This window comes from Diadema setosum, chromosome 14 (genome assembly GCF_964275005.1).
Source record: "Diadema setosum chromosome 14, eeDiaSeto1, whole genome shotgun sequence".
Lineage (NCBI taxonomy): Eukaryota > Metazoa > Echinodermata > Echinoidea > Diadematoida > Diadematidae > Diadema > Diadema setosum.
The window spans coordinates 12974631-13000178 of NC_092698.1; the positions used below are offsets into that span (position 1 = coordinate 12974631).

Consider the following 25548-nt stretch of genomic DNA (forward strand, 5'->3'; position numbering starts at 1 on the left):
GTCCAACTCGTGTGCTTTGTTTGCCTATATAGTGTCCGACTCATGGGCGTTGTTGCCCAGAGTCGAACTTGTGAGCTGTATGACTCGTGGGTGTCGATCTACAACGATAACCCCGAGAAGATTGCCCTCAACTCTCCATAGTATATTGTCATACAATCATTATGGCAGCCAGATAGACGACAAAATGGTTTGGCATCTTTCTATGAATAGCGAGTAGAAAAATAGTAAAGCATCTTTTGATCATTCTAAATTAGTATTGTTAAACGAAACTATCCTCCTTCCAATCCCTGAGAGATGTGTATTAGATTTTGATCAACGTAAATAAGCACCGATTTCTCAATGTCTTACAAACATTGAATAATACATGGGTGCTCAGGCCTATCCATATCGATTAGGGGACATTTGTCAATCATAGATTACAATAAAAACAACTCGACGCAAGAATTCATTAATTCGGAGTTTTACTCAAATTTCAAACTGATGCGGTAAGTAATGTTTCATATCGTAACTGCCAGTGGGTTTAATGCTTCGCTCACTCTTCGGATGAATTCAAGTGAAAGAGTGAGATCACCTCATCTCGTAGAACAAAGAAACATACCTATGGGTTTCTGACAGTAATATGGCAGTTCCCTGGAGCAGTTTTGGTCATTCCAGTCCCCTGCTTCAGTCCTAGTAGACATCATGACGACACATGTCTACTCCGAGATGAAGAATACATGAAAGTCAGCACGAGGTACTCAATGTGTAGTTCTGAAACGTGAAATATTTTCTCCTACATATTCTATTGTGAATCTCATCATCCCTGCTATATTTAAGGCAATACTTGCTACTCTAACTGTAAATTGCAGCTTTGTGTTTTGTTGAAATAAGAATAGGAAATGGATTGAAGTGGAATGAATTAGAATGAAATAAATCGATCACTTATATTGGTATATAAAAGATAATTTCATCACCATACAGAAAAAAAAAGAACAATATTCAATGGTCAAAGAATGTGGTTTGAGTTTTAGTTTCGAGGTGTTTGTGAAAAGTGACAAACAAATGTTGAGGAGGAGGTCGTTCAAGAGTTTTGGAACAAAGATGCTGGAAACGATATTACTGGACGTATTTTGTGTTACAGGGGCATTGAGAAGAAATCAATCAGAAAATAAGCGATGATCAGGTCATAGGTTGCTGTATGATAGTAGAAACTTATGTATGAGGGGATGTAACACTTTTAACATTTGTGAACTATAGTTCAGATTTTGAATGCAAGAGGCGGTTGTTGATAGGCAACGAAAGTAGCATTCCTATATAGGCATGATAGGTAATTCATCGATATATATAGCTTTGTTGTGAGCTTTAAGAAACTACTATCGCGTGTACTGTGCGCTATACAAGATATAACATCATAAACAACACGATTTGAATATATTCTTTCCTGCATATCACAAGATATATATAGTCCTTCTGTTTCCTTCTGGCCTAAAACGCTCGTTTCTTTAAGAAATTTTCCGTCCCTTCATCATTACCTGCTGGGGCCACACAAGCCCTCTGTCTTCCCGACACGCAGAGAATAGGTTTTCTCCTCATTATAGACTCGATACAAACGATGCCTGTTATCTACCTATACATTGATCGAAACTAAATGATAAGGCTGATAGAGATGATAATAATCTTAATTGCAGAGGTAACGGGGTGTCTGCAGTTGTAATGGCAATAGAATACATAATGACTAATGGTAACATTCATCATAATCAAATTGTTCTGGTGGTACTCGTTTCTGTAGTTGAAATAAATCATGTTATTAAAGCTAATCCACTGTCATCATTTCAATCTTAGCTCTGACAAATAACACTGTCGAATACCATCCATGACAAAAGTGAGTGGTGATGATGATGAGATATAAATACAAAACAATCTTGCTCAAGGGTCACAATAAGAATTAGCAATAAGTGAGTATGTTCGAGACGAGTACTGACTTGAATGCGTACAAAAAGACAAGAGAGAAACTTGAGTGAGGCGTGTCCAATCATGCACTGACATTCAGTAAAACAGGTAGGGAGAGGACGGATGGAAATTTGCATAATCTTATTTGCAGGATTAAGTGCATTGGAAATTGGATTGAAACAAACAAAACAAAACCTTACTGGGGGATCATCCCCTCCATTCGGATATCCATCCGGCTGTTGACGACCCCAGCTCTCAAAGTCAACGTTGGAGTTGTCAGATTCCCAGCGAAACCTTCTATCTGGATCAGTGTTGGATAATCCTATCCAACATCCGTAAATTCGAACTCCATACCGGCAGTCAAAAACGCTGTTACCATTAAAACAGAAGGAGAAACAAGAGAAAATGATCTCAGCAACTTGTATATAACTTCATTAAAAAAACTGTTCAATCAATTAAAACAGGGATTCGTACTTATTCGCTGGTTTGAATTAGCATACAATGCATAGTGAATAGCAATAATTCTAATGCATGTTTTGAAAAGTCCCGTTTCAGCTCGAAATTGCTGAAAAGTGACTATATAGGTTTCGTACTCATCATTTGGGTGATAGGTGATATTGTTGTTATGGCACATGAACAATATGAATGTATCTATAATTGTAAAGGATAACTACTGATAATGATGAAACAGAGATTAATACAAAGAAAGATATACAGAGAAAACTGAAGACTAAAAAGACGTGAGAATGCTGAAAGATCGGTGTCAATGACGAGATGACATGGATTAGAATATTGATCGTGATGATGACAGTCTTAATTATGAGGACCAATGGCAGTGTTAATGACAATTATTCCAGTGACGTTTTACTCAACCTTGAGCATCCGGTGTAAGGATCGTCGCCAGATATCCGCCATGACTCCGACACTGGCTCTTTGCGTCATTCCAAGTCAAGACACCAACACCACTGAACCGTGGATCTGGTAGCACTGGCCCTCATACAGATTCCATCTTTCCTCGCACCCTCCCTGGGTGGGTTCAGTCGTGGTTGCTGCAGAGGCACCATCTCAGGAGCGACAGTATCAAGGAATAGATTTCATGTCAACTTAGTGTATTGTGAGTGATATTGAATGATATATCTGCCAATGAGACATTATACAAAATTGTCATCAATGCTATTAACGTATAGCGATACTCGTGACTTCTTGACAGGAATCTTCAGCCTATTGAAGGAGGCAGACTTAATCAGAAGAAGAAGAAGAAGAAGTACGGAGGCAAATAGATGGAAATGTGATGGAAATGTGAAAGCAACGCACATAGGGTATAGGCCTACTGCAGCTTCACACGTATGTTAGGCGACTTTTGTCAACATTACGTGCTTCAGGAAAGTGAACAAAGCATTTGGCGAGCTACCAGTCGTGGGGGGGGGGGGGGGGGGATGGGCAGTAACGGTGATGGCCATGATGCTGAGATGACAACATCTATGACGATTCTGTCGACACGACCCAGGTCGTCATATTGTCTACTAAAGCGATTGGCATAAATATCTCAGTCGACTTATTCTGCTGTTATATTGATTGCATGGTCTGGTTTTTTTTAACCTCGAAGTAAATAAATTTTCGTGAAGATAATCTTCTTATGAAGAAGCAACGAATGTATTACGTAACTATTTATGGCATGACAGTAATGTGAATATATAACTCACCGAATGACCCCAACAACGCTAATGTTATCAGGTTACACACAATCATTTCGCTGTGTTTGTCATCAGCCTTTGAGTAGTGCAGTGACAACGTCACTAATAAATAGTCCACAGATGCAAATGGATGAATAATCACAGTGGAACCAATTCGCTTCCATGTAAGAGCAAAACAACGATAATCTTGAAGTCAGCAAATTGTCCTATAGTCTGATTGTTAAAAGGAGAACATCAAAAGGATTGAATTTCTTCTTGCGTAGATGGAATGCCATATACTATGACGCAAATATTGAAGTCAAGCAGCAAGTGATATGAATGATACTGCCTGCGGTGCCACTTGCCATTGACGGTCATATCAGTGTGATGACTAAGACAAAGAATCAGGGATCAAAGTGTAATTTTTAGCTTGCCATACCACTCTACGATACACTCGATAAGATCATAATTATTCTCAAATAATAGCTCCTGGCAACATTGTAAGGACAATTGAAATCGACATGCCGCCAGGGTGTGAGAAACTGTGTGCAAGGTGAAAGTTAAATTTATGTTTTTATTTTGTTTGGTTTTTTTTTTTTGCACATGTCCTAGCTCATTAATTGGCTACTTACTAAAAAAAATCACCTTAATTTATGTCCTTACAACGATATTATCATTACTCTCCATACGCTCAGAAATGATACCAATTTTGATCAAAGACTTTCAGAGTCTGTGCAAAGCTCAAAATCACCCACTGAATAAATGTACCTTAAAAATAAAGGGTGGACTCGGCAGGAGACAAGGATTTGAGAGCATGCGAATTAACGTTAAAGTCCATTCCTACTAAATGTGCGATTGTCTTGTGTTCTTTGATAATTGTCATTTATCTTTATAGTTATTTCCTTTGTCATTATTTCTCAACAATACTTTGCAGCCTATCTACTGGATGAACTGTATTTTGATTGTCAGAATCATTAGTAGTTGTAGTTGTATTAATGTCGTATATACCATTGTCAAGAATAGTAATTACATCATTTTGTCAAAGGGGAAAATGGTGTAAAACGGGCCCCTTGGGTAAGACAGACAAATCCCATTATCTTCGTGAATGCACGATGAACTGCACTTAAACTAACGTAATTGTACAATTCGTCTGTGAAGGTAAGGTGTGAGCAAAACGTTCATCTCAACACAGGTACGAAAATAACGTCGTTTCTACAGTGGCAAACACAAAATGAAGGATACTTGACATTATTTTATGGTATCCATAGCTTAAGGGTTATTTTGTTAATGATTAACTTTTCTCATTTTTGCGGTTCTCGGTGATTTGAATCAAACATGAATGCCTTTAGTGATCTGTGAATTTGCATCTGTTTCAGTAAGGGGTCACTAGCTGGGTGCGCTGTTTTCCCCCAAAGAGCGTCGTGGGATAAGACGGACTTTTGCCCCAATGGAAGTCGCAGTGCGTCAGACAACGAATCGCTCTTGTATGCATCTGTTATTATGAAATGTGCCAACCCTGTTACACAATGCTTTCACATTCATAATTATACGTAAGAAAAAAAGATAGCTAAGATTGTTAATTACCTTGTTTAATAGTTATTGATGAAAATGATAATGTCACCCTCGTTATTTTATTTTATTGTATTTCAATCCATAAACATACAGTTGTCCACACCCCCCCCCAAAAAAAAAACAAAAACAAAAACGAAAACACATACACCTATAGGTCCGTTTTATTCGACCTATACGGGGTAGAACGATCTTTGCTTTAAAAAAAGAAAAGAAGGATCACCATTTTAGAGAAAACTGAGCGATTCTACAAAAAAAAAAAAAAGATACTAAGGGCCTTTGCAGTTTCAACCACGTCATAATATGTGCTATCAGAAAAAAAGCCAACTACTGGCATTTTCATTACACCTAGAATAATATTATGACGAGCCAAAATTCGGTCCGCTATAGCCCCACAGAAATGATCTCATTGATAGACATGCTATGTCTTTCTTCCACTTCCACGGTCATGTATAAGTTCTCATTACATCAATGTTTATGTGGTTGATATTGATCGTACCTTCGTTGTAGGTCCATGCTTATATTAAACCATTAACATTAACTCTGAGATGATTTATTATCACGAACAGCGTTATATTATCATGCACCTGTCGCAGTCTCGTGATATTATCGTGATCACTGCACCAAGGTCTCAGTGATTAGTGAGTAGAGACAATGCTGCGAACACTTCATGTAAAATGAGTATTAAACATCAATCATATACCAACTCAAAGTCCATGGCTTGGATGGAAGTGTACAGGGATATACCATTTGAATATATTACCTTCTTATGTTAACAACGGCTCTATAACATTTTATATATAATATTTAGTTGCTACTGGTATTGCTGTTTTATTTAAACATGACGTGAGACTTTTAATTCAATATATTTCGTTTCTAGAGCCAATCTGTTGAAACGTCCACCATTCTGTTTGTCTAATTTTAATCATTTACTAAAGCCAACCTGAATATAGAGTGGAATTACATGTTAATAGTACAACCTTCTGCAAATTCTATAAGTAATGTGAAATATACATTTGAGAGTTTGTTAAATATAGATAACTAGGCTCAACAGATTCACAAATCACAATCCATTTGCGACCAATACGATGTGTATTATTCCGTGTAAGCAAAATGTGATATCCTGTTTCCTCAAGACGTTAGAAGAACAATCTGAGTGTTTTCCTTCTGCATTGATAAAACAGTGGAAATGCCTGTATAGTCCCTATACAATCATTAATAATATTGTTACTATCATGTAGTTTCATTTTCATAAATGCCGGCGTAAAGACTGAGAATCCTTCTCAATTGCTATTATGTTCCTTTTGTGTTGCGATAAGGAATAATAGTTTGAATATTAATAGTTTCTAAAATGACATGGAATTATATGATTATGCCTATTAATGCCGAAGAGAACGTGGAAGGTTTAAGTAAACAATAATTGCTTTAAATTCAATGACATCGAAGGATTATATGTATAAAAACAAATGTTTGTTTGAATCTGCTCCCCCGCAGACTGCAGGAATCATCCAAACACAGAAACACAAAGGAACAACAACAACAATAATAGTAATAATAATAATTAAAAAAAGGAATAGCGGTCTACACAATACCCTAGTACATGCCACACCTATAACCATTCATTATGATGTGTATGACATTGTCGTAAAAAAGATAGGACCTAATTCAATAGATCGGGGGGGGGGGGGGTGTTAATGCCAGTGAAACAAACCTAGGGTCGTTGTGTAGGATGTCTATGTACTGTTTCTATATCATGAACAAATTGTTATCAGCAGACATCAAACATCGCTCTCCTCTTACGTGAAAAAGAAAAAACAAAACACATTCTTGAGCGCTCTCTCGCTCCGCTCTATTAGAAACAGACAAAAAGAAAGACGGTAGTTTTCAAGCATGAAGTGCTGTGTTGTTGGTTTTTTTTTTTCTGACCTGAGCGAGTGAATTAAAAAAAAAAACTAAAATAGGTGATAAGACAGAAAAAATGGTTAGGGTGTACATGTAATCCGTACTTACGAGCAGAATCGAAGGGGAAACCTTTTCTGAAATTTAACAGGCTGTTGATCGTCTACGGTTGGATCATGTCTCTAATGCAAGACCTCTATAGGGTGTTACTTTGTCAAGTCGTCACAATAACGATCCATAGACGCACTTGTTGAAAAACCCAAACAAACAAAACCAATGCCTTTATGATGTGGCTGATGACATGATCACACATTTTGTGGATGAACGTGTCCATGACTGGAGGGACAAAAACATAATCATACCAGTATGGCGTTGTAGCCATGTTGATTACATTATTTAACCTATTGATAAGGTTTATGTGTATACAAGATAATGGCAATTTAAATTCCCATCAGTTTCCAGATAGCACGTACACCGAGTACCCAGATGTAAAGGACAAACAATACATGTAATACCTATTGCTTGGTCAGTGGCGTAACTACGGGGGGGGGGGGGGGGCACCCCTCCCCCCCCCCCCCCCATCCGCTGGTAAAAAAAAAAAAAAAAAAAGAAATTACCAAAATGGTAATTCAAAGGTTAGTAAACTGCTTTTGAAATCGACATGAAAGGGTGATCAAGAAATAAAATATTTTTCTAAGATTTCTTTTAACCATTGAGGTATATAGTGTGAAACATTGTTCAAAGAGCCCGGAGACGACAAAAGATTGTGATTCAGCGTGATTCCTGGTTGACATTCTGAATACTGTATAAGCAGGATGTGCGCAGTGTACTCAGAACATCCGAACGGCAAAAAGAGTCGCTGCAATGTTACGCAATGTGATGTAGAATGTACACCTTTGTACCTTACGCTTCGTTATATCAAAGCTAGATCATTGATTTTGCAGTGTTGCTTTACATACTAGTCTATACTAAAATGCCTTGAATTCCCATGATAAAACTTGACCTGGGCTATTTCCTAACTTTTCCATGTATATAAAACACACACAAACACACACACACACACACACACACACACAAACAAATAGGGGATGCTCTATAAAGTGCAGATTTTGGACATCTTTCCCCCGCTTGGTCACTTCGACGCCCCCTCGCTGGTCATACCTCCCCCAATCATGAACATAAACCGACACCCTTGACTACCAGTGGCGGATCCAGGGGGGCGCACCGGGCGCCCCCCAGTTCTCCCCCCCCCCCCCCTCTTAATTTCCAAAGTGGAAAAATATAGCTACAAACGGCAGTTTTTGGACTGTAAAATGTCCAAATTTTCAAGCTCCGCTCGCTCCGCTCGCTTGCATTTAATCGTTATGCCATTCTCCTGATGTTGCTGCCAGTATTGCCAGCAGTTGCGCCCGGTGTGCCCCCCCCCCTCCCCTTAAATTCCAAATCGGAAAAATATTGCTACAAACGGCAGTTTTGGGACTGTAAAATGTCAAAATTTTCAAGCTCGCTCGCATTTAATTGTTATGCAATTCTCCTGATGTTGCTGCCAGTAATTTGTCGTTTCACACCGTCATTCCATAATCCATGTAAGGAAAACTTATAGTGCATGTTATATACCGTTCTGTGCTGGACGACATGCTACTGCGACGAAATCAAAGTAGGTCTATTTTGGCTATGGTTGTTGTTTTGTTTCTTTCATTGTCATTTTAAGTCAAGTACAGATTTTTTGTTTTTGTTTGGGATATCAATCAATCAATCAATCAATCAATCAATAAATCAATCAATCAATCAACTTTATTCTTCATTTCCATTAAATAAAGAGGGAAGATTATATACAATGCATTAACAGAACATTATTTGTTTGTATTTCAAAAACGTAAATTAACAAAATGCATGTGATCAAAAGTAATGACATAAATTCATAGGGCCTATACTATGCATAACACAAGGATTGGAATGGAAATGGAGGGTCCCACTAAAAAGCAAAGCTTGTACGGTATGGGACCCTCAGAAAATACAAAAGAGAACGAAAAATGACTTAATGAAACTACAAACAGATATTATGAAACAAAATCAAAGAAACCAATGTCAATTGACATGAAATCAACTTAGGAAGGAAAGAAAGAAGAAAAAAGGGGGAAAAAACATGAAACTACAACACGCGCCATCGTGTACACAAGCAGACCTGATTTCATGATGTTCTAGTAAGTGTAATGATATAAGACGCACCCTGGATTGATATTGCGAAGGATTGGGTACATACCGGCAAGAATGCAGAAGAGCGGACATACAAAAAGGAGAGAAAAGACACAGCCATATATCTCAGCCATTAAAAAAAAAATGTAGATGAAATACTTTGAAAACCTTTAAGAGTTAAAATGATCTTTCATATTTCATAGCAGGTTTCTCATTATCTTAAAAAAAAAAATCATCATCAAAAAAAGTTTGAAATCTAAAGCCCCATCTCAACCAACACTTTACTACTAGTATCCCTACTGCAAAGAGATTTTTCTCCTCCACTGGGGAAAATCTCTTTGCACTACTGTCAGTGGTCGTGACCCTAGGCCCTACAGGGATCACTTCCGCTTCCGCCAGTCATATTATTGCCAATAAACGAACTGAACAACTTTATGGCGGTCTGCTTGACTATGATCGTTCGAACAGAAACATCGGTAAGAATACAAGTCCATTACGAAAGAAAACGATCGCGTGTACATGTATTTCGAATTTGTATCACTATTTTGCTGCAGCAATTACTCATCGTGACGAGTTTGGCCAATCATTTTGAAGGTACATAGTCTCAGTGTTTGAAAGTTAATTTAAGAAAGGCGCAAGCACTGTTTGATCGGTTGTGTCTGTGTGTCCCACCAATACATTTATTTGTTGGGTAGAAATCTCGACATCCAACATGTATTGTAGGCCTACATCTGTTTAATGTTGTAATTTAGAATAGCTCTAGAGTTAGATCCATATGCAAAGAGGTAACTATACACAGCCCAGTCGCTGTAAGTGTGTATAGTTAGAAAAGAGGCAGTTTCTAAGTTTAACCTTAACGTTACAGACAAACAGGCTAACAGGGATAAATTTAAGTCTGCATTTGTACCGAGTCTAGTCAAGGCTAATAAAACTGTTGAGGTGGGGATTCATGTTTTGAACATTCTTAAGTGAGATAATGAGAAACCTCTCATGAAATATGAAAGAGCATGTAATTTTAAGAAGGATTCAACGTTTATTTGAGGAAAATTGGTTTTCAAGTGGCTGAGATATCCAAAAAAGTGATAGAACTACCTAGATTCTAGAATAAAAGGCGACAGGCCACAACTTTATAATACTAAGTACAGAATTTGTAATGCGCCTTCGATCTAGTATCCTATTCTGAGGCGCAGAGGGACGTAATTACAAAAAGAATAGCATACATCGTAGCGTGTACATAAGAAGGTTGAAAAAGAAGAAAGAGATAGATAGAGATATACCCCAATGAACAATTCGTTGAAAATTCAATCAAAACAAGATGCGAACATATGTGATTTCAAAAGCTTTTTAAATGTTTCAATGGTCTCTGCTGATCGGATCCTCAGTGGAAGAGCGTTCCAGAGAGATGGAGCTGCAGAAACAAAGGCTTTTTCTCCGAGAGTCGAGATTGTTCTTTTAACTGTTAATTGTTTGCTATTACATGAACGGAGATTTCTGCCAGGGACGTATTCTGAAACAAGGTTTTGCAAATATTTTGGAGCTGAAGAATGTACTTTATCACTTGTTTATTAGGATCTCTTTGTTTCACCTTGTTTTTGGATATCTCAGCCATTTCAAAACCGATTTTCATCAAATAAACTTTTGATATCCCTTAGAATTGCATGCACTTTGACATCTCATAGTGGTTTCTGAATATCTTGCAAAATGTTAAAAGCTAAATCCTCACCTCAACCAGAACTGTACACACCCTCTAAGATTAAAGAATAAAGATCTTGTGCACTGTTGTGCTATTCAGTCAGGTTGCTTAGACGTCTAGACTAGTGAAATTTACTTTGTTATGTTAGTGTATAAGAAAGATCTAGGTTCTACATACACAGCAAATTTGGAGAGATATATAGGGTCTACCCTAATGAAATATTCATACCACGACATCCCTCATTTCATTTGACATATCACCCATCCCCATTGGCATTGGCCATTAATGCCATAAAAATTAAAACCATTGAACATGAACTTAACTATAATATGTTTTTAGTGGAGTAAATTGCCTTGAAGCAGGACTCCAATAAAACAAGAAGAAGATGATGATTCCTCAGTGAGGACCTGCCCATTGATATTAGTCCAAAGAGGAGAAGCCCTGTGATTTTTTTTTTCATTGTCATGATATAAATTTAGATTCTAATTGCTGAATTTCATTTTGCAGAAAATTTCGCGTACAGTACTACCATGAAACTTTTGCAAATTACACGAGGAGCCAAGATTCGTGAAAGCAAAATGCGTGCAATTCTAAACAATGCATTGAATGCCAGGGAGTTCTTCTTTCAATAAAGTATAGGCCACCTTGTGGCGTATCAGCATACTGATGTGGTGCGAGGTGCAGTCGTGCATGTACAGTGTATTTCACGTTTGCTATGAAGGCACATACAGTGCTAATTAAAACGTGCTGCTAAAAACTGCTCCTGCCCTCTAACTAGCGGAGCTGGACTTCTGGAGATGTATCACCTCTTCCCTGAACATTAAAGGAGAGGTGCAATTGATTGCTTGGTCTGGTAGGCTGTTCCACAGTCGTGTTATGTCCGGAATAAAACTTCTCTGATAGATTAGGGTACGTGCAAGAGGGATGTTCAGCTTCAATTCAGTAAAAAAAAAAAAAAGAGGTTTAGATTAGTTGTATTTTTTCCCCATTTTTAGTGGAAACGGAAAATGTGAACCACATCTTGAATTCCATGATCAACAAAGCATTTGAAATATATGGAGGTGGTTAAATTAATTACTGATTCATGAAGTGAAGATGGTGTTCAGGTGTCACAGTATGATGTACAATGTACTATTCCCAGTTTAATAACGTATAGACAAAGGGGCTTGGGAACATTTTCTAATGTTAAGTTAAGTTCAGATCACTGACCCTTGAACACCTCCCTTAACAGTCTGCAGCCCCCTCCCCCAACATTAGATAACGTTCCGCAGCCCCTTTGATATAAGGTCTATAATGTATTACAATGTAATTCTGAACTAGCATTACCTGTAGCAATAGAACATCACACTGTGGCACTTCAACAGCATTTTGTATATATAGGCCTATAAACTGCTAATTAATTCAACCACTTCCATGTTTCACATGCTTTGTTGATCATGGAATTCAAGATTGGATTCATGTTCTCTAGTTCCATAAAAGATGGAAAAAAAATTCAACAAAACTGAACCTCAAATTCTTCTTGAGTCACTACAGAAGTTTCATGTAGCAAAAAAGGGCTGCAGAACGTTTTGCAGTGTGTGTGTTGGGGGGGGGGGTGTTTGGCTGCGGACCATTGATGGGGAGGGGGCGTCAAGGGTCAGTGATCCCTCACCTTAACCCGTTGAGGACAATTCCCGAGTATACTCAGGCAAGTGTCTATGGGAAATGCATGTTGCAGCAAAATCAAACCATCCTCATCGGGTTAACATTAGAAAATGTTCCCAAGCTCCTTTGATATGAGTAACTAAACTTGGAATAGTGCATTACATACACTTTGTAGCACCTCCACTATGACACCTCAACAACATTTTCTTTCCATAAATTGGTTAATAATTAAACCACCTCCATGTTTCAAATGCCCTGTTGACCATGGAATCCAATATTGGATTCATGTTTTCTAGTTCCATTAAAAATTTGAAATATACAACAAATCTTAACATCTTTTTGGTTAATATACTTCCTCAGATACATAAATACATGTACAATGTAATTTTCACTACATAAAACTTTTGCCTGTTGGAGCCAATGTTTGTTTTTTTTTTTGTTGTTTTTTTTCACTGCGAGAAACTTCCGTGAATTGCCATTGGCATACAATGCATTGTTTAGAATCGCACGCGTTTTGCTTTCGCGAATCTTGGGTCCTAGTAAAATTTGCAAAAGTTTCATGCACGCGAAATTTCTGCAAAATGAAATTCAGCTATGAAAATAGAAATTTCCAGTGGGCTCCTACTCTAATATCAATGAGTAGGTCCTGAGGGATTATCTCTCCAAATTTGGTGCTTTTATCTGCCGTGTATTAAATGGAAGTCTAAAAGTTTGACGTTCAGTGACCTGACTTATTATCCTAACCTTAACTACAAGAGGTCTGTACACGGCCTAGGCCTACATAACAGGACCGCACCAGCCATGCCCTAGTGACCCCAACACGTTCATGTTTTGTCACTGTGACACTGACTGGTTACATACTGCTCCCCGGGTGCACACAACCCTGTCGTTGTACCAAGTATACTAGGGCAAGTGTCCATGGGAAATGTGTGTTGTAGCAAAATCAGCCTGTCCTCAATGAGTTCAGACCATTTCAAAGGCTGTCATAGTATTACCACCCTGCCAATTCATAGCAACTGATTTCAGCCACCTAAAGGATATTGCTTGTGCTACTGTAAGAAAACATGTCATAAAAACAGTAGAAATGAAGCGCTATGTGAACTTTGTTAATCATTTTTGTTTGCATGTGTGTGTGTGTGTGTGTGTTTGTGTGAGAGAGAGAGAGATGAGAATCTGCATATCTATTAATGCTTTTAGATAGATAGTGCATAAATAATCTTGAACACACCACACTATGTTCATCATGCATAGAATCTTTATTGTCCTTAATTCTCCCTAGTGCATATAACTGTAAAAACTCAAACATAGGTGGCGCTATATACTTTCCGTAACAGAGAGTCAACAATGCTGTGCTGATGCACTGCACGAGCTCTTTTTAATTGTACACGAAAACCGTGGAGCACCTTCTCTATCTCCAAAGTACCATAGTTTTTGTGATTTTCTAAGCAGCTGTTACGTGTTGGGAAAGAAATATAAAGTCATAAGAAAGTGGCAATGTTTTAGTCAAAATAAAAAGGAAAATTACTGCATTTATGCTCTGCCTGTACCTGATGCACAGTAACTGCGCATTACCGGACGTGCACAAGTGAACTACTGAAAGTGTGACCCACCTGACCCCCCTGCATGTATTGCGTGGATGCATAAGATCACCTCATTTTTGCAAGTAGCATATATGGCCAGCATACGGACCAGATCGCCATGGACAAAATGTTTACATGTACATGTGATGGAGCAAATAAAGGAAGACAGAACTGTGCAGTGTTACAGTAAATCTAATGTTTGTATAGCATTGATTCCCATGTGCACATCTTGGGAGTCTAGAATGAAATGTCAATTTAATTAAACACTAGACATGTTAGTACACTTTTTGATGATATTGCAAGAGAAGAGTTTCTATCAACTTTTGTAGTCTGCTCTGGAATGACATAATGGCCTTTGCATTTTTATGCCCTGATATTACCCTGATACATAGATGTATTTCCCATAGTGATCATGTTTGCAGTGAAGCAGACACATCCATTGCAAACCCTAAGTTTACCGTTTAGATATATTTTGCATTTGTAATTGAAATTGTTTTTTGTCTTCCTTAGATGATGCCTACATACACCCACAATTGTTTCTAGGCAAGCATGACTCATCAAGAAGAAAGTATCAATTTTGATGGGCACCATCTCCGCCAAGAGCAGGAGGAGGAGCTTGAATTTGAAGATTGCCACAGAGAGCAAGAGGTATGCTTCATTTTTATCACTGATTTCAAGGTGGCCTATTTTTTAGATATCAAATATATGTATTCAGCACTAATCAATGGTATGGTATGAACTTTAAAGGGTTTCACAATAATGAAAAGCTGTTTATCTGAAAATGATGAATTGTTATAATATTCAGCGTATGTATAAAATATATTTCAGCATCTGGAAACTATGGTTCCATGACATTTGCTCCTGCAAGAATTGCTCCCATGAAATATCTGCACGCTAAGCCAAACGTAATTTCTACCCACAAATATAACCCTAACCCTCATCTAAGGGTGCGTTCGAGTGCTCAAAAGCAAACCAAAGCGAACTGAACTATTAAAAGTGAACCGTACTGAACTGTGCTGCATTTGGAGCGTTCAAGCACTCTATTGAGAAAACATACCTCTTTAGTTATTTTTAGAAGAGGTCATGCATTTTGTAGCAAGAGGGTCATTCACCTGGCACTTTAACTACTTGCAGCTGTCCCAAACAAAGAGAATGAACTCTTTGCATTATGACGTATGTGCATGTTACGCGCATTCTTATATATGTATGCAAACTTTTGGTACGCTTTTGGTACCCTATTGGAGCACATCATCAAATAGTCCACTTTTGGCTTGGTACAGTACGGTGCAGTACACTTCAGGAGGGTTCGAGTGCTCCTCTGGCACGGGTACGATACAGTACAGTTTGCTTTAGGAGAATGCTCGAACGCACCCTTAGTCCCCACATACCTAAACCTAAACCTAAAACCCCATCTGTGTTATCTTATAGGCATTCCAAAGTTACCTTATGCACACAAATCCACCGACACACTCAGACCTATGCATCATTTGTATTACTGTAAAGGCAAAATAACCGCTGAAAAATATTGTGCTATTCATATTTCGGCAATTGTATCAAATGGACAACATTTATTATACCCTACAGGTGGATGACAAATTTTGCCTTCAACTGTGTTCAAACTGCCCCTGCTGTTCATGAGTGTACAATCTACATGTATATTGCATATTGGTGGTTCATTCTATCATGAATATCAGCAAAGGAAAGAAATTTAGCCATGAAATGTTTGAAATATAATACAAAAGTGCCAAGCTATCTCAGGGGTGTTAGGTTTTCTCCGTCTAAGGGCTCCTATATAAGTACATGAGCAAGCCTCAAAAAAGCCTGCTGTCCCGTTCCATTGCTATTCATAATATAAGTCTCTTTTTTTTTTTAAAGTTCAAATATCTTATAAACAATAATTCTTCAATTCTTATTGCTTCTATTCATATTAGCTTTTTGTTGGTTTAAATCAACTCCTTATAGGTACTCGCATGTCGTGACTAATAAAATTTCACAGTTTGCTTTTGATACGGCATCTCAAAACAAGGGGCTTTCCAGTGCTTGTTTCTTCATAGATTTTCTGTTGTGTTTGTGGTTGGATATGACGATGATGATTCACAGCATTTATATGGCACCATATATCTGTTTCAAAACATTCAAAGAAACAGACTCTTCCAAGAGAGTTAGCAATTGAAATGCCTGGCGAAATTGTGAGTCTTAGAGCGTGTTTCTACTGAGAGCATCTCGCATCCCTCGCATCGCCACAAATTTTGTCCAACGCAGCACCTCGTATTTTACGACCACTTGAGCTGTTTCTACTGAGCAATAAAATACGCGGTGATGCAAAGGTGACGTGCAAATGCGGTGATTCCGGAAGTCACATATTTTCAGGTCACAGATCGGGTCACGTGCGCACTGCCTTATGGGAAGGTAAACAATACGAAGATGGCGCCAACCACAGACAACCCGTTTCTTCTTGCCTTACTCATATCAGCCGCTCAGACATCGGCATTGAGACATGAATCGAGTTCAATTCAATTCATTTATTTTCATTCCTCTTTTTTCCAACAAAACATAACACAATATAAATCAGGTATTACATCATAAATAAAAACATTTGCCTTTGCAATAGATAAATGATATCGATAAACATAAGAGCGCATACTGGCAAAAAAAAAAAAGTAATACAAAGTCATGCTTCAGTTGAAAAAAAAAAAGAATAGAGAGGTCCACTAAAAAGCAAAGCTTGTAGTATTGTGAACCACTCATGAAACTTATGAATTACTTATTTACAAACACTTGTCACAAATATGATATAAGACAGGACGGGACAAAACAGAAGAAACATCACTTGCCAGAATAGATGAAAAGAATGGAAGGAAAGAAAGAAAAAGAGAGAATGAGAGAATGCCTACATGCTGAACAAGGAAAATGGAATAGGGGATGGTAGAGAATGTGCTTCATTGAGTTGGCGCTGCATGCACAGCTGTGCTCCTTCTAAAGTTCCTTTAAGAAGGAGAAGAGGAAGCCGAATGCCAGCTACGGGAAATTCGGCGACTCGAAGCTGAAGAAGCGCGTCAGCGGTGTAAAATCAAAGTATAATACTATAGGACTCAGTAGTAGTGCAATCGGCTGTTAATCACGCGAACAGTAGACGATGAATTAATTCACATGTAGGGCCTATACACAAGCGAGTTGGTACAAAGCATGATGCGTGCGAAAATACAGTCGCTGTGTATACATATTAAGTGTCGGAGTGTGTGCGATGAACCGATTGAAAAGCGTGGGGCGAAATTCTAGATGTCCGGTACACAGCGAATTTCGCTACCCTGTGTGTTTCTACTGAGAATCGTCGCTCGCATCACCACGCATCGACCACGACGGAGCACCACGCATCACCGCGCATTGGCCACTACCCGATCTGTTTCTACTGAGGAAAAATTCGAGGTGTCACCACGCATCACCACGCATCGGCTGGTATCACCACGAATCACCACGCATCGGCTGGCATCACCTCAAATTTTCGTCGCTCAGTAGAAACATGCTCTTAAATGATATCCTTGCCAGCAGTACTATACACCATTCTGATGTTGTTCTTTCTTGCCTTTTTTTTCTCTGTGGTCAACTTTACATGTAAGCTAAGACTCCAGATGAATGACTCCCCAGATCAGCCAACTCTCTAATAAAATGTGAAACATGAGATGATTTGTGTTGGTCGAGGGGATACATTTGTGTGCTCAGCCAGTCATTTCTATTTCTTTCCCCAGTGATTCTTTTAAGTTTAGAACAAATTATTGCAGATAATCCAACCTTGAGCATCTTCTAAGCTGGAGATTTTCCTACCCAGATCACCTTCCTCATTGGAGGTTGAAATACCTGTGATCCGTCACATCAAAAGCATCCACAAGTTGGAATCTTTGAATTTTCTGTTAACAAGATATTTAGTTAGTCCAGTATCTAAGCTTTAATGTGATGTATAATCCATTAGAAGACATGCTTTACATCCAGAGGTACTTCAAATCGAATGTGGCAAACATTAGAATTTGTGGCAACAAAATATGGAGAAAATCGATATTAAATTTTGCTCTCGGTATCTTTTTTGTTATGAGATTGCCTGCCATTCTGGACGGAAAATTATGTACATGAACTCCTTAGCATTGATAAGTTTTGTCGAACCATTACTTATGAGAATTTACAGAATGCATCACAATATACATGGCTTCATACTCATAAAATTTCAGAAATATTAAAGCAGGATTTCTGTCTTAATTAGCATTAGAAAAAAGGGGCTTCTGAAGTGGCTTACGGCACATACTAATTTGCTTGCGAGTGACTCGGTCTCCAGTGCACCAGTACAACATGGGGTACAACAGAGGCTGCAATCATTTGAAGAGCTCAAAAGCCGCTCCATTCAGAACTATTGGCCAAGCGAGGGGGGCTCACCTGTCAATCAACAGTAAGGACCACAACCGATGATAGGATTACATGTGGTCAGGCGACAGGGTGCAGCCTGTCTATTGTTTGCTACAACTACATTGAAGGCATCTCTTCAATAGAAACAATAATGCTCTGAGTTAACGATCAATTGTGCTTTGTAACTTGCACTTGGACCATGAATGACTTCAGTGAAATATGTCATCACCAGCCAATCAGCTTCGAGCAGTCGCTAGGGGGCGGAGCTTATAAAACCACCATGCAAAGTCCTTGCTCAAGCTGTGCAGCAAAAATTGACAAGCTGAAAAAAAAAATGCGTACAAATATTCTGATTGCAACTGATTGACAAACTGCCATACATCGACGTAAATAAGCACTGAATAGGTAGGTTTGAATCCTGCTCGAGTGTGTACGCCCATGACTTTTTATCATGTCTACTACTAAAACACTGATCAATTCAGTGCTTATTTACGTCGATGTAGGGCAATTTGTCAATCAGTTGCAATGAAAACATCTTGACAGAAGAATTTCATGAATTTGAAAATATTCTGATATTTCACACTTTTTGGTAAGCGTGACAACTTGAAATTTAAGCTATAGTTTCCAATCGGCCCCAAATCAAAATTTCCATCTTTTATTGGTACCTCAACTAATATCTGATTTTACTCGGTTGTGGTGCCAGCGACTTGTGGTTGCTTTTGATGTGACGGTCACACATGCTTATAAAATGTGTTTGAAGGGCACATCACAAGGATATGATGCAGTATCTTATTGTACAGTGACCATCAGTGGTTAGTGGAACGTATGCACTCATACACTATTACAGTCATGGCGATGCTTGCTGCATAGATGTGTTTGTTTTATTTCGAAGCCAAATTTTAAGTGGGGGGGGGGGGGGTTCATATTTAGTGGGAGTACATACAGTGACCTGTCACATCAAATGGAGCCATAAGTTGCCTTTTAAGAGTTTTCTGTTTACATGATATTCAGTTAGTCCACTGTCTAAGCTGTAATTTGATGTCTAATCCATCACAAGAAATGCTTTACATCCATAGATTTTCTTGATTGAATTTGGAAAACTTGGAAGTTTTGTGATATCCAACAAAATATATGGGATAGAGAAAATGGTTCCTAAAGTTTGCTCTCTGTTGCTCTTTAGTTACAAAATTGTGTACCTTCCGAGACAAAAAAAAGGGCATAGGCCTGTTAACTCTGTAGCAGTGATGTGTTTTTGCCTGACTTGATCTATTACTTATGACAATTCAAACATTGCATGATACATTAACATACCAGATGACTTCACACTCAAGAAATTTCAAAAAAAAAAAAATGGTTTTAATTGTAGTTAGCATGGGAAATTGCATATCGTCGCTGGGGTGACAAGACCTTGTATCTGCAATTTTGGTGAAAATGACTTTATTGGATTAATGGTCATGTCCTGTACAAATCCTAGATGTCTTACCCTAAAAATAAAGCCACCACATCATGTCAAAGGAATGTCTGTCCCATTGGATACAGTGCTTTGGCTGCCATGTGTTTTTTTTTGCTCTCCTGAACATTTGACATTTTGTAGATATGAGGTCTTGTCGCCCCAGCGACGATATACTGTGTAATTCTTTTGCACTGTCATTAGTAAGCAAATAATCAAAGTTGGTGAAGGTGATGGGACAAACTATCACTTCCGAGGCGATCTGGATGTAGCTATCTTTCCGAAGCGCAGCTGAGGAAAGATAATGTACACATTCAGATCGCCGAGGAAGTGATAGTTTGTCTTATTGCCCGAAACTAAAAGTTGATTATTTGCTTTATATTCCACATCTAGGGTCCTAGATGTTCCCATTTTATTCCTCATCTGAAATCGATTTAGCTGTCTTTATAGGTACTGAGTATCCTGAGGACTTAGGCTACGTAGTTTACTGCAGTACTTTAGACGTATGCGCGTAGAGTGATAACAAAACAAAGAATTTGCCCTGCGCACTGCGCCCGGCACCAAATTAAAAGTGCTTTGCACTGTGGACTATCAAGTGACCTAGTTAAGTGATAGTACACAGTGCAACATACTTTTATTTCGCGCGTACTCATCTCGCATTAGGACTGTGTATGGACTGTAGAGATCAGCGAAACAAAAAGTGATAGTTTGTCTTATTGCCCGAAACTAAAAGTTGATTATTTGCTTTATATTCCACATCTAGGGTCCTAGATGTTCCCATTTTATTCCTCATCTGAAATCGATTTAGCTGTCTTTATAGGTACTGAGTATCCTGAGGACTTAGGCTACGTAGTTTACTGCAGTACTTCAGACGTATGCGCGTAGAGTGATAACAAAACAAAGAATTTGCCCTGCGCACTGCGCCCGGCACCAAATTAAAAGTGCTTTGCACTGTGGACTATCAAGTGACCTAGTTAAGTGATAGTACACAGTGCAATATACTTTTATTTCGCGCGTACTCATCTCGCATTAGGACTGTGTATGGACTGTAGAGATCAGCGAAACAAAAAGGACTATCAACATAGAGTGTAACGAACTTTTCTTCTCAGGTGATGTGATGGGCAAAACTACGCTTAATCACGTGATCAGCTCCTGACCAATCCTATAGCAAGATTCTTAGTATTATGTGGAATATAATGTGCAATATCACAGAAACCTTGGCGATGATTTAGGACAAACATCATCTTTAAAAATGCCAGTAGCTGTCCGGAAAGATTGCCATTCATGAATTTGAAGGTGGGCTTACGAAGAGACCTGCAACTAAAGTGAAACCCACACCTCACTGTTCCCAACCTGACTAATCCTGCTCTTTGTGAAATATCTCTGTACCATTCTGTGTTTGTGTGTCAGTTTGAGTGTGGGTTGAGTATGCTGATGGGCCAATGTCAACTTCAAGTGGCTTCTCTGACTCTAGTGTCTGCCGCTTGACTGAGCACTCTAGAGAACAAAAATGAAAGCTCTTCAGTCCATCATCCCTCTGTCAAGTTTCTCAATACAAACCTGACCATTGCCTCACTATAGATGTGAACTGATTGCTTGATGTGCACACTCTCTATTTACCTTTGCATGCTTTCAGATACTGGATGTACTTTTGGAATATTTGCATGACTGCACCCATGTTGCCTGATTTAGTGACATCAGACATTGCCGCATTATTTACCTGTCATCATTTCTGTTGAAGCAGTTTGTTGTGAAGACCTAGATGACTGTGCTCAGCCTCAACCAACAGTGCATCTGTAGATGAGCTTCAATTGTACGGGTGTTTTGTGGCTGTACTGATGTTTTCAGGGAATGCCACATTTTCCTAGTATTCTCAACTTGGAAGTTAGTTCTGTCATAACAGAGACTGGCATGTCCTATCTGTAAGACACTGAACAGCAGGGGAATGGTGGGGGAAAAGCCAGGTGTGCTAGTAACAAGTCTGCTTGACAGTGTTGGTTTACTAGACAATGAGGAAATACTTGAAAATGTGGAGGATATCAAGATGCTCCTTCTGCAGGTACAGATTGTTTCAGCATGGTATCCAAAAAGTCTTTTTTTTTTTTTTGGTGTACATGAGGTGATATATACGAGTACAGTATACTAGTATTATGTATCTGAGGAAAGTGTTCTTGTTGTGTACTGTCTCTTTGCATAATGATACACAAATAATTATCATCACTACTCACTTACTGAACAAATAAGCAATTCAGTCTTATATCAACTATTTGATATCTATTGTACACTACTATGGTATTTGTATATATTTTGCATGTATTTGTTATATATATATTTTTTTTCTGCTGCACTATAGTTACGGACTTTACTGTTGAAGGCCCTACCTGATGACCTTTTGGAAGAAGATGCCCACTCTTTCTCAACCTCTAGAGAGACTTCATCTCTATCCAGCCACTCACCAGAGCTTTCTCCACATTTACAGAGGTTTGTGTCTCTTAAGTGAAATTTTGTGGAATTATCTGTATACTTTCTTTATACTGTTGTCCATAGTTGACATCACAAACTGTTGTAGTTCTTCTCATATAGTGATAGTGCCACCAGAACTTTACAAATTCATAACTTTTGAACAGATCATCTGATTGACTTCAGTGATGTGTTGCTACTAGTATTGCTACATTTACTAAATCAATGTATTTTGGTTTCATTCCCCTTAAGCGTTGGCCTGTCATTTATTTCTGGTGGCCTTAAGCGACCACTAATATTTAGCCTGGGCATAATAGTGATACCACCTATTCATTATCCTGTTGATACTCGGGCAGATATTTTTATGGGAAATATGTGTTTTAGCAAAATCAGCTCATCCTCAACAGGTTAAGAACAATTACCTTGACAGCACTGAATCAGGAACTATGTGTTGTCAGTTTACTTGCAATTATCATAAAATTTTCAGATAAGAGCAATAAGGCAATATCTTTTTTAGTGTGTGCATCGGCAACTCTTCTTCCTTCATTTTTTATCTTTCTCTTCTTTCTTAAAAGCTTTGAGGACATCCACATCATTCTTCATCTTTTTCCCTTCTTTTCTTCCTCCTCCTTTTTAGCTTTCAAGGACATTCTCATCATGGAGTTGTCTTGAGCAGTTGTCACATCATGAATCAACACAATGCTGGCATAGTTTTTTTACATAACATGCACTGAGCAGGCATCATGAGTTTTAGAACATGGCATTACCCTGAAGTTTAAATACCTTGTATAAGTGCATATTTCAAATGCAAAATTACCTAGTGTTACACATTTTAGAAAATACATCAACAGCACTTGCAACATTTTGTAAATAAAGAAAGCAAACATATTATTTAAAAAAAAAAATTCCCTGAAGAGAGTGCTCAAGATATAGAGAAGAGAAATGCAAAGAAATGAACATTGAAAAACCAAAAGACAAGTAAGAATATGATGCGTAATAGTATTTTTTTTTAGTGGATCAGCGAATAATGATACATGTACCTTTACCAGGGGCCCGTTGCATTAAACTCCAACCGGATTTTTTTCCGGTTGAAATCACAAAATTCCGGTTGGAAGCTCCCAACCAGAGTTTTTATGCAACGGATTTTACATTCTTAGGTTAGCAACCTTAAAAAATTCAGGTTGGGCAAATCCCAACCTGAATTTTTTATGGTTGCAAAAAAAGTTTTATGCAACGGGACCCAGGTAAACAGGAAATACAGTTAGGAGAACTTGATAAGAATACTGTAAAACATGATATATTCGCGGCATGAATTTTGCGCGAATTGTAGCCGACGGCCTTTTTTGCGGCATGAAATTTTCATGAACTGCCACTGGCATATAATACAGTGTAGAAAAGAACTTTCGCATGCATTTTAATTTCGCGAATCTTCGCGCTCGCGAAACTCGCGAAATTAAAATGCACGCGAACATTCCTCGTTTTACAGTACATTTTATTTCCTTTGATGTTAAACTTCAATCATGTATAATGTTCACAGCGTGTTTGATAGTCTAAAATGTTCTATTCAATGCTATGCAAACAGGTTGACCTCAATTTAAAGTCTTGAATCAAACAAACATATTGCAGTCCTGCTACCAGTGATCAGGACCAGTGGAATTATGAGTCTGATGCCCACCAACAAGTTTCTACCACTGAAGTTACGGGTCTATCCCTTCCTATGCAGAGTCCGGCTGAAGTGAGTAGTACTCTTGGTACTCTTTGTTTACCTGATCCAACATCCGTCTCTATAAACAAATGCACACGAACATGCCCTTAAGCCTTCACAGAAGCATAGAGCAAGTGATTTCACACTAATGAGCCCATTGTCAAGGATGTCCTCTCCACTGCAACTGTGTCTGTCTGTTGTTAGTTGTTAGTGTTATGCCTAAAACCTTATAGTCATCTTTCATTCTACTGGAGGCTTACATCTTCAAGTGCATTTGTTGTCTGTGCTTACCTTTTATACCTAAAAGCTTCCAAGGATTACTCCTGTGGCACACAAAAAGAAAAAGTTCATGGAAAATGCTTGAAGTATGATGAGCAGTCCCCACCTGTGAAGGGATTAGCTTTCATTCATGCGTGACTACACACTGCTCAGATCAATGTGCACCTCCGGCTTTTTTGCAGGGTGGGGTCAATTTGACCCCCAAATCTCAGAGACCAATTTTCTGATTAAATTTTGCATCAAGGTACACTGAAATATTAGCAATGCATTCATAAACTATGCAGATTATGCACATACTAATTGCAGAAGTATTGTAATCTTTGCTATGTGCTATTTTATATTTTTCAAAGAAAAACATAGTGAAAAATATCTAAATGACTCAAAATGAATCATTAACTTCCCTTTGTAGCATTGAGTGACATATGAAATAACAGAGAAAATGTCAATAGTACCCAGTAATTATCAAGTAAGAATAGTATTTTCAGGATTGGGTTTGAAGTTCTTATTCATTCTTTTGTTTAAAATCCTTTGTATTCTAGTGTTTTTATTTGTTATAGTGAGTATTATTTTGACAATGATATTGTAAATGACAGCCACAAAGACAATGCGAATTTATTATCATAATAAATGGGGGAAGTTGATTGCTTTTTACAAATTTTGTAGCATGTCCATTCCATAATACATACATGTATGGATAAGGCACTATTTCTGGATGAACTTTGACCCTAAGTTTTCTTGTGACCTTGTAGTGCTTTGTGCGATTCCCAAAAATTTAGTACCAAATGTTGTGCAAGACTTCAAAGAAAAAAAGTCATGAAAGGATAACTTCATACAATCTGCTGTGGTTCCAGAGAAGTCGCAAACTTTCGACAAGGGGGTCAAATATCTCCCCCCCCCCCCCCCCCCCCGCAGTAATATAGGGTTAAGGCATATTATTCCAGACAATTTAAACAATTCTTGATGCTCCTATTGATATGTCTGTCACTCAACCTAGGCACTCTTTTGAAAATGCATTTTCTCTGTTTTTGTTCTTGCTTGTTTTGTCTCTCTCTCTCTCTCTCTCTCTCTCTTTTACTCTT

At 38.2% G+C, this 25548-nt stretch overlaps 1 protein-coding gene and 1 pseudogene across 1 annotated transcript in view; one reads left to right on the top strand and one right to left on the bottom strand.

The window, feature by feature from the left end:
• Positions 1-2993, bottom strand: part of LOC140237945 (macrophage mannose receptor 1-like) — a 47872-nt pseudogene extending 44879 nt beyond the window's left edge.
• Positions 2994-14707: 11714 nt separating this feature from the next.
• The window catches only part of LOC140237533 (uncharacterized), a 55195-nt gene continuing 44354 nt past the window's right edge, over positions 14708-25548 (top strand). The window contains exons 1-3 of the mRNA XM_072317468.1: positions 14708-14831; positions 22379-22506; positions 24112-24220. Coding sequence (XP_072173569.1) covers positions 14733-14831; positions 22379-22506; positions 24112-24220 — 336 coding nt within the window. The 5' untranslated portion in view covers positions 14708-14732. The remainder of the gene's footprint in view (positions 14832-22378; positions 22507-24111; positions 24221-25548) is intronic.